Source organism: Lolium rigidum, chromosome 1, assembly GCF_022539505.1.
Source record: "Lolium rigidum isolate FL_2022 chromosome 1, APGP_CSIRO_Lrig_0.1, whole genome shotgun sequence".
In the NCBI taxonomy this organism is placed as follows: Eukaryota; Viridiplantae; Streptophyta; class Magnoliopsida; order Poales; family Poaceae; genus Lolium; species Lolium rigidum.
In genome coordinates this window covers 306,605,123-306,615,834 of record NC_061508.1, presented here as the reverse complement: position 1 = coordinate 306,615,834, position 10,712 = coordinate 306,605,123, and the positions used below count along the sequence as shown (strand labels likewise).

At 44.7% G+C, this 10,712-nt stretch overlaps 2 protein-coding genes across 2 annotated transcripts; both read left to right on the top strand.

Annotated features, from left to right (window-relative positions):
* Positions 1 to 1,624: 1,624 nt before the first annotated feature.
* Positions 1,625 to 7,398, top strand: LOC124684076. Its single transcript, XM_047218478.1, has 5 exons — positions 1,625 to 1,747; positions 3,435 to 3,602; positions 3,692 to 4,027; positions 4,116 to 4,198; positions 6,040 to 7,398. Exons 1-5 carry the CDS (start codon positions 1,660 to 1,662, stop codon positions 7,168 to 7,170), a joined length of 1,806 nt encoding a protein of 601 aa, XP_047074434.1. The 5' UTR covers positions 1,625 to 1,659; the 3' UTR covers positions 7,171 to 7,398.
* A 1,759-nt stretch (positions 7,399 to 9,157) lies between these two features.
* LOC124661019 lies at positions 9,158 to 10,582 on the top strand. Its single transcript, XM_047198882.1, has one exon. The coding sequence runs from the start codon at positions 9,158 to 9,160 to the stop codon at positions 10,580 to 10,582; it is 1,425 nt and encodes a 474-aa protein (XP_047054838.1).
* The last annotated feature ends 130 nt before the right edge of the window (positions 10,583 to 10,712 follow it).

Here is a 10,712-nt window from a genome sequence, read left to right as displayed (position 1 = left end):
GCTAATTAATTCCATCAAAAACACATATGCACCACACTGGCCATGGCATATATCATTCTGGATAAGGGTGGAGATAAGCCCGGGAACCCAGGGTGGCCGCCCGAGGAGTTGAGATTTTTTCTCAGAGTTTTAGTAGTTTTAAGCTTGGCCCTGGGTTTTTCTTCCCCAGTTTCACACTCCCAATCCTAGACTGCAATGACCCCAAGCTTAAATCATTGCTCAGCAACTGTTTCTGGAAGTGATCAATAATTAATAGCATGTGTATATCTTCCTTTTCAAGTAATTAGTATTATTCCTTTTTATCGAAACAATAGCATGTTACATTAGTTTTCTTGGTACATTTTCGTGAGGATATATCCATATATAGATATTTGATGCCTAAAATACGAGCAGATATGGTGATGCAATTGGGGCTAGAGTGAGTGGCTGTTGCAATATTAAAATGGTGATGCCATTGCGGCGAGCGCAAGTGTTTCTTGTCTGTTGTCATATTATTTGTACAAGGTGACAATTAGTGCGCTTGCATGCATGTATGAGTGAAAGTTTGCAAGATTGCCAGCCATGTGTCATGTACTATCGTAAGCTCAAATTCACAATCGTGCATTGATTATGTGAGATATCCCCATGACACCTGTGCACAGAATGACTCCTAGTACCAGATTTCTTGTTATGCATGACAGCATGCTGCAAACCTATAAAACTGTTGCAGGTTATAAGTGATGTAGCTGGCCAAGGATTGCCTTATTTACCTTTCAGACTTTTGCCTGAGGAATTATCTTAAAACAGCACATTGTTTCACTGATACCATTGGCATGTTTTGACATTCCATAGTTGAGACCCTCTAGGAGTAGGGAGTTCTAATGGTTGTAAGTTGTAACTAAAGTATCAATACGTTTGCCAATTAGTAGGCTAATGGCATGTTTGCTTTGTTTAGGTATCATTATGTTCGCCTGTGTGGCAAAGGAGAACTATGGTTGGTCTTAGTCTGTATTGAATGATGGATTTGTTAGTGGGCCTTTTTTTGCCTATGGTATTGGAGCCCAAAAGCATATCATAACTTTTTTCATAACTATTTTAAGTGGAAGCTATTTCAGTACGACAAGTATCCGAATCAGGTACGGAATCCGATACCGACACAGCAACACGCGAAAGTATCGAGGACCTTGGAAAACTTAGGTTAGCATACTACTCTTTTGCTAAATGTCAGTGCACATTAAAATGGTTATTACTGGAGTGTTAACCCATTTGGGTTAGCCATAGGGTGTATATTGCCTGTGAAAGTTTTTTTTTTTTGGCATAGACTGTTTGAAATGCAGGTCGAGTCACAACAAAGGGTGTGCAAAAAGCCAGTATGGTCAGAGAGAGGTTCACGTCCTTACATGTTCTTCACACCGAAACTGAAGCACAATAGGACAAAATAATGATGAGGTTCACATGTACTGCCAAAAAAGTATATCTTGTTCAACTTCCACTTTCAACTTCGAAATACAGGTCAACTTTGAATAAGGATGGACACTACTCATTAAATTCTTGTCTTTTTATAACTTTATTTGTTATACAACGCTCTATGTTTTGCCCTCGGTGAAGGTCTCACTCCAGAAGAAGGTATTAGATCCATTGTAGCCTCCTCTGCTTACCATAGGGTCACACTGACCTGCAATGGAAAATGGTTCAGTTTTAGTTCTTGATCATGATCCGGTATCTCTGTTGGCCATCTCCGACACACTTGCGAAATTCAACCTCAAAGGTGCGCATTTCAATTCCTAAGCATCTCCATTCTGTATTCTTTCCCCCTTCCATGTAAAAAAGGTGTTTTTAAAGGGAGAATGAAAGATAATAGGTACATCATTTTGGATCTAATACAAAGACAAGCAAAAGCTTTCGTGTATTTTAGAAAAATATCATTTGGATCTGGTATGGTTGGTGAATGATTACAACCAATATATACCATGCCAATCATTCAATATGAAAATATATAGGTAAGATCAACTCATACCTAAGATGTCACTACCTCAGGTTTTATGTACCACTTTCTTAACTATGCACAATTGGATCTTTGTTCTGGTTGATAGCCAATATTCAAGGTATACTCATAATGAGAAATATAACAAGCACATGTTCGAAAAGAGGCCTTTGGCGCGATGTGCTTCAGTGCCGTGTCGGATTGCTGTGGGCACACGCCTGGTGGTCTGGGGCGTGAGGCAGCTGATGTCACAGACGCATGAGATTCGATCATGCGCGATATGCCTCATGCTGTAGCGCAGCGGTACTCTCAATCCCATGGTTTTGTGAGCAATTTTCTATTTCTGGACAAATCTCTGTTGTAAATTGAGCACTCTTTTGCTTAGAACAGTGTACTTCTTAATTTACACGGTTTTTTTTTTCGTATTATCCACGAATGTGAGTGGTCAAAATCCAACTTAGGGACTAAATTGCTATTGTCTCAAGATATTCAAATTCTTTTTCAGAATTGGAGGAATTTATACACTCTATTAGTCGCTGCTACTTAATTGTTTCATTTTTTGTGTGCTTAACTTGGCTGGTTAAGTTGGCACACATTTCTCTATATTAAGTTAAAAATATATTCATGAAACTATTTAAAGGCTTTAAGCTTTGTTTCATCCCGTAAGAGGGGGAACTGTGATCCTTTCTACCTTCCAATCAATGGACACCTGATACGTGCTATTCATAGGGTACAATAAAAGACATAATTTGATGACCGTTGGCGTCTTCTATCCGCACATGCACATCTGATTTAATTTTGGACATTTCATATTTTCGTACTTCCTGTGTACGGCTGTTTGATGGGAAGTTAGGGTGTACGGCTGTTTGGCGGTAGGTTGGGGTGTACGGTCACCCAGTGGGAACTCTATGTCGGTCCATCTTGATCTCGACCAGTAACTAGTTGTTGTATGGCTTGCATGCAATGGATATAGAGCGTTTCTCATCACGCAGGGCTCAGCGAGCTATGGCCCACATGGTAGCAAATCTGTCCTCTAAATCACATATGGATCATGTACAACCATCATCATATGTGGAGCATTTCCGTTGGTATATGACATTTTTAAACAGAAAGGAAGCAGATGCAGTTCCATATAGGATATAGTGTTACTGTGTTACCCTTGGAAACTCCATTAGATTATCTTACATGTATGTGCAGAATATATTGAATGAACTTTATATGGTTTAAACAGAATGGCAGCATATAACTGCTAGAGTGGTAAACTGATCGCCCGTCCAAGTGTTGGAGTATGAGGTGAAATGAGAAAAGCATATGCCGAGATATCAAGTAGCTATATTAGGCCTTAGAACTCACTTACTGTAATAGTACAAGTGGAGGTTAGGATAGTAATGTAGCAATATTTGATCATGCTAGCATGGTTTTTTACTTTTTTACTCTCCGAAGATTTGAGTCTAACTCCACTATTCCATAGTTCTGTGCTTCCAAACAGCAGAAGAAGCCCTCGGTTCCCTCGAAAGGGGGGTTATTAAAGGTGAGGAGCTTGATTTGGTGGTAGCGGACGTTCGTACTGCCAATACAGAGAATGAAACTTTGGCGGTGTTTCACCACATCCTGGATGCACTCGGAGTGCTTTTCGTCAGTAAGTATTTAAATTCAGAGCTGCATTGTTTTAAGAAAATTTCTGCCATCTAAATTCATTAATCTAAGGGTATTGTTCCTTGGCTGCAGCAATGTGTGGTTATGATGATGTAGAGGCAGTCTCTGAACGTATGACCCTACGATCATGCTTCAATGTGCTTAAACCATTTGGCACTGAAACCCTCAACATTCTGATGCGCAAAGCACTGCAACACAAATCTAGAAGGGTGCTACCTGAGGGATCAAGCATTCCAAAGAAAACCCAAGGTAGAATGGACTCATCATCTGCTAAAAATCACGGGTCTAAAACTGATGATAAAGAATCATATGTGCTCAAAGCACATAGCTCAAAGAAGCTGTGTCGGTTCACATGGAGCAGTCAGCTCCATGAGAAGTTCCTGCGGGCAGTTGAAGTGCTTGGGGAGTGTAAGGCTATCTGCACTTGGCATAAATCAGTAATTTGTTATGTTTAACAGCTAAACATGACCTTTTTGTGTTTTTTTTTGGCTAACAGTTGCTACGCCTACAAATATTCGTCGGCACATGAATGTCGAGAATTTGAATTTGACCTTGGAGCACATAGCAAGCCATCTCCAGGTGGGTGTTTGATTTACTATATTTACAGCTGCGGTATGCAGTACTTCAGTACTTATATTTTTGTTAAGTTTGGTTTGTTAATTAGACGATCATGAGTAGTAGAAGGTGATAATCTGTGCACTTGCGCTGTTGCGCATGCTAGTTAGTTTATGCTGGTTGAACTTTTGGTATTTGATCCTTCATTTTTTCTTTCATCATATGCAGTTTCCCTAAGGAAGCTGTAACTTTTGGAAGTAACTAATATGATATGGTCATTCTGCTATTGCAATGTTGACCATTTCTGTGAGTATATGCTAGGTCAAAGCTTTTCGACTGCCTGTGAAGTGTTAGTTTCTTCCCAATAGCATCCATATACTCGCTGCCCACTGCATATGTAAGTACTTGTTGCTGCCATAGCCTTGAAGTTTGGTGGCATTGCCATTTGTCTCCCCCTTCCGTGGCCAATGAGCATAGATTGCCAATGCTAACCTGATGCCCCCTGCATGAATATTTGGTTTAGATGGAAGCTACTACCTACTTAAATTTATCGATACATATACATTTGATTAACCAACATAATGGTTGTGTCTTGGGTAACTAATCTAGCAGACCAGCTATTTTCAAGAGATTTGCTCCTGGCAGTCATCATTACACGACTCACGAAGTTGCAGCTATATGCTACCGCTCGCGCACCTTGTCACTGGTCTATATTTTACACGTTAAGTACCAGCAGCAGTCCTGCTCGGACAAACACACGGTCTCAGAATCTGGCTCGGATTCAGGTTTCTGATCCGACAAGATTTTTTGGCCATGGTAAATGACATACAGAGGCCGATACGGATGCGGACTGACCGAATAAATTGATGTTACTGCAGAATAGTCCTTTTACCAATCATGCTCTCATTAATAGACAATGATTGGGCAAAAGAAATAAGGAAAGAAAGAAAGGCACCTAATGGAATAGCGACAAAACATAGTAGTCAATTTTCTATTATTGGTTCGATCTTAGTGGGAAAATAGAACATTTTCCTTCTCTGTTGTTTATTTTGTGTTACTATATATGCTGCGTTGGTTAATCAATATGCCATTCTCTGTGGCAGCAGGTTTCCTAATCTATACTACTAAGAGCTGATACACATAAAACTGTATATAATATTGGACCTTCTAATTCACAGCCCAGTGAAAGTTCAAACAGTTGCCGACAAACTTGCACACTAAAGACAATGGTCAAGCTTTCATTTTAACTGGACAAACTTGGAAGGAAATAATGTTTACACACTGATGCTCTGCCGTGTCTCCCTTGTTGTTCTGTTAGTTTCCATATTAAACACATGTACATGGATGTCTCATGAGCGCGTCAGTACTCAGTGCTCTCCACCTCTGCATGCCATGGAGATTAAGTTTGTATGTTTTCCTAGATCAAGTTTCCAGTTTCTAACACATGCAGCTTCAGGAGTAGAGTTTCTTACAGAAATAATCACAATGGAAACCATATGTCTTTGCTTGTTAACTAGTTGTCTTAATTCCTAAATAATCAGACTATCCAAACACTATTGTAGCCTGGTTTACCGATTCGGGGGACTAATATATTCATGTTTCTGGGAATTTCTTGAACAATGTACCACTTTATTCGACTTTTCTGCTTCGCTGGTTAAATTGGGGCTTATTATTGTGACTGTAATATTAAACTGGGGTCCTATGTAATGTCATAGCAATACATATGTAGTCAACAAGTATTAAGTTTCATTTAAGTTACAACATCGTTATTGCTGAAGTGGTATTCATAATTTCTGCTTTAGTTTCACATTTCTATACTGTGATGTGTGATCCGGTCTTGATTTCTCTGTTCTGTATTGTGGTAGAAACATCGGCTGAAAGAGCAGAAGGCGAAGCAAAAAAAGGAGGAATCTAAAAAACATGCCAGCATGAAAAAATTATCTGACCTGATTATATCATCTCACAAGGAAGCCACTCCTGAACCCATTGATCATCTGACGAGCACACAGAGGCAGATCACACATGAGGTTGCCTCTGCTACCTGTGATAAGTACACTGGAAATCCGTGGGCACAAGGGGAGGAACGTTCACCCGATGAAGAAGTTTTAGAGACTAACGTGCACACAGCTGCAGTTTCTGAACGCCCTTCCATATCCGTGTGGGATAAATACGAGGAGAGCCTGCAGTGCTTTGGTGAAAGCCGGCCGAAAAGGATTTCATTGACGTACCAACCGATGTTGCTGCCTGTGAAGAGTAAAGCTGTTGACGGATATGGAGGCATTGCATATGTATCACCAACTATTGCTGGTGAAACAGGTTATGGTGCACCAGCAAGCGTACCCCTGGAGAGCTCTGGCCCGTACAGCATGATAACAAGCCTGTTTCAGCAACCGAAAGACACCAGCAATACTGACGCTGCAGGCAACAATGTCAACCTGGTGGGCGTTAACCTGCAGGGTTGTTGTTATACCATGAACCAGGTTCACACCGCGGCTAATCTGCAGAAAGATACCATTAACCAGGTGTGCCCTGCAGTTGCTCCTCTCGGAAATACCATGAATGGTCCGTACGCTGCAGCCATGGTCATTGATGGTCCGGTGGATCTAGGGATCAATGGCCTGCTTGATGGTACAGGCAGTTCCCGCTCCACTGCAGAGAAGATGGCGTGGGATTCATTCTGCAGCTGGAAAGAAGCGGAGGCATTTCTGATGAACCAGCTGGAAGGAGAGGAGCTGGAAGGCATTGGACCAGACGTTCAGCTCCAGGTAGACGATGCTTCGAAGCAGATGCTTCAGCCGATGAACATAGACGACAATGCTCCCGTGGCTCAAACAAATGATGTGCCTGCTGTTCAAGAACCTGCCACTGGTGGTGCTCTGGCGTATGATCCTGAGTTTAGCATTGATGATGTGCAGCCCTGGAGCCCTTTTAGCATTGATGATGTGCAGCCCTGGAGCCCTCAGTTTGCAGGTGACGACTATGGCATGCCGTTCTAGGGCAGGACAGGTGACAGAATACCTGAAAGTTGTATAAGAACTAATGAATACTAGTAATAATGGTCACTGGTGAGAAAACCCCGGATGAAATAAGAGAGAGCTGCAGATAACTGAGCTCAGGCAAAACATATGTTGTTGTATGCAGACATATCCAGTGCTTCGTGACACTGGTTAAACATATTTACTTGGCTGTTTTGTTTCCAATGTTTATTCTTATGCATTATGACCCGTAATTATGTATGTATGTCACTTCCTTCTAGAAGGTGTTGCTTATAGTTCTTTTTCCTAATAATGAAGGAGCGGTAACCTCCCCAGTTCATCACTACAGCGCCCATTCTACATCCCTTTATGTTTAAATAAAGGGTTAAATAAAATAATGTATCTAGAGTTTGTAGATGAAATATAGAAATTTTATGATATTTTTCTTTTTGTTGGGTTGGGATTACTTATCAAGCCTGACGTGTGACAGTTGTGGGGCTTCTTTGGTTCAAAATAATTACATTGATTTTTTGGGAGGATTATATTCCTTAGAATTTTACCTCAAATCTTCTTCACTTGACAGCATTTTCAAAAAGAATAATTCATCGAGTCTAATGTGATGAATATTTTCCTTTTGTAACAATATAACCATGATGTTCCGGAAAGGCCTAATTTGTGTGGGGCACAACCTACGATTTGATTTGTTTTACAAGAATCATGCTGACCAAAGAAAAACTTCTACGTATTTGGCAGCACTTTAGACAAAATTCCATATTGTCTTTTTTTTGCAGGGTGAATTTTCCATCGCGTCTAATGTAATGAATATTTTTCTTTGTTACAATCATAACCAACGACGTTCCAAAAAGGTCCAATGTATTAGAAAAATCCCCAATCTCTTGTGCGGCAGAACCAAACATCTGCTTTTTGCGTTGAAATGGTCATGCTGACCAAAGGGCCAACCACAAATAGAGGCCAAGCTCTTATTTCGAAAATTCAACCACATTTAAATATTTTATATTTTATGAAGAAAACCTGGAAGTACTCAACGAATGTATTCATGTATGTTACAAGCGCGTAAAATCTTGAATGTGGGAGGAATCCGTTAAGAGAGACCTGAAGGTTTGGAATATCGACAAATATTTAGCCATGGATAGGGGTGCGTGGAAGTTAGCTATCCACGTTCCGAAACCATGACTTGGCTTCGAGATCTTATGGGTTTCAACTCTAGCCTACTCCAACTTATTTGAGACCGAAAGGCTTGGTTGTTGTTGTTGTACAAGCGCGTAAAATCTTAATGAAAAATACGTTCCATTTTGGACTAGACAAAAATGACAAAAGTAGATCTGAGTATAGTGCAAATTTCAAAACAATATATATTGTCAGATTTTGTCATTTTCGTGTAACCTAAAATACAAAAAAATCTTGTACTCAGATTTTGTATGATTGTAGGATACCTCATTGATTACATTCAAAATATTTTAAAATTTTATTGAAATCTATAAATTTATGTGACAAAAAATGTATTATTGGAAACGTCTTTCGAATATGAACCCAATGAAAAACTTATATATTTTTTTGACTGAATTTATAGTGAAAACATTTTTCTTGAACTACATATTACCCTAATAAACTGCAAATCGGGGTAAATTTGTGTCTCGAAGTTTAGCGTGTGTGATCGGTGGGCTGCATGCACAGACGTCTCACTTTCTCATCCTTGTCACAGGCTCTGAAAAAATAAACAGTCTCCTGCAAAAACAGTATTCTAATCTCCCGTGTCCGCGCCCCGGCGAGACCTTACCACTAGCGCCCACCGTGTCCGCGCCGTCGCCGCCGTGCACTGATTTCCGTTCGCCGTTCTCCCGTGCGACTGCGAACCGCCAAACCAGAACCGCGACCGCCAGTTTCTGACCTGCGGCCGACGCTGATAAGTTTGCCGCGCGCATCGTGATCCCGAGAACCCAATCGCTTCCCACTCTTCCTCACCTCGTACGATCGACACCCAGTGCCAATGGCGGCGATGAGAGAGCTCGTCGGCGCCGTCGGGAGGAGGCCGAGCCCGGGCTGGTCGGACCTACCGAGCGACCTCCTCGAGTCCGTTCTGGTCCGCCTCCCCGTGACAGACCGCCTCCGTTTCCCCGCCGTCTGCACCGCGTGGCGGTCGGCCGCCGCCGCCAGCGCGGCACGCGTCCAGGCCGTGGATGTGCCGTCCCCGTGGCTGATGCTCCCCTTCAACCAGACTGTACGTTGGCAGAGGCGCGGCGCCGGCGACACGTTCTCGAAGGCGCGGTTCCTGAGCCTGTCCGAGGGCAGGACGTACGACATCCCGCAGCCGGCGCCGGCCGTCTCCGACCGCCTCTGCATCGGCTCGTCGCCCGACGGGTGGCTCGTCACGGCCGACGCCGCCTCCGAGCTCTGCCTCCTCAACCCGCTCACCGGCGCGCAGGTCCAGCTCCCTCCGCCCGACACGCTCCCATTCGTCCACGCCAGCCGCGACGCGGTTGGCAGGGTCGTGAGCTACTCAATACGGTGCTGCTTTGACGAGGATGAAAACGGAGACGACGACGACGACGCACCCGTGGTCGTCCCGCCGGAGTCCTTTGCGCCGGATAGGCTCCGGTTCGAGCTATACGAGAAGGCCATACTCGTGTCCGCACCGTGGAAGGGGCAGACCGGCTCTTGGGGCGGCTACGCCGTGATGCTCATCTGCCAGCCTCTGTCCCACCTCGCCGTCTCCCGAGCCGGGGACACGAGGTGGACTCTGCTCGACACGCCCTCGCGCCGCTGGGTGGACGCCGTGCGCGCCTCCTCCGCGCCCAGCGCCGGCGGGCGGCAACTGGTGTACGCGATGGACTCTGCGGGGCGCGTCGATGCATGGGACGTGGACGCCACGACGCCGACACGGGTGGCGGTCGCGCCGGCAGCGTGCTGCTGCTGCTCGGGGCGCGCGTGCTCCATGTCGGGGGCGTGCAGCAGGTACCTCGTGGAGCTCTCGCCGGGGCGCCTGCTCCAGGTGCACCGGCTCAGGGCGGCTGCGCACGCGCGGTACAGGTGCGAGCCCCGTCCGGAGCGCGTCGAGTACACGACCGTCGACGCCGATCTCTTCGAGTGGACGACAGACGATGGCCGGTGGACTCCGGTGGACGGCAAGGACGGAGGCGTCCTGGCCGGGCGCGCGCTGTTCCTGGGGAAGAACGCGTCGCTGTGCGTCGCGGTGGACGGATGCTGCCGGTCCGAGCTAAAGGGCAACTGCGTGTACTTCACCGACGACGGTCCGTGGTCGCACGACAGGTGCCGCGAGGTGGCGCCGGACGTCGGCGTGCTCGACCTCGCGGACGGCAGCTACAGGCCGCCGCGATGGGCGGCGCGCGACCTGCTCTGGAAATGGCCGCCGCCGGTCTGGGTCTTCCCGTCGTGCGTGCGCCGACTGGATTAATCCGTCTGAAGAATGTTGGCAGAGGATGGCCGCGCGTAGCAGCGTAGATAATTTGAAATAAAATGCTTGCCTATAGTACCTCCCTCCCAAAGCTAGGATTTCTATTTGGAAAAAAAGTTAAACTAAGTAA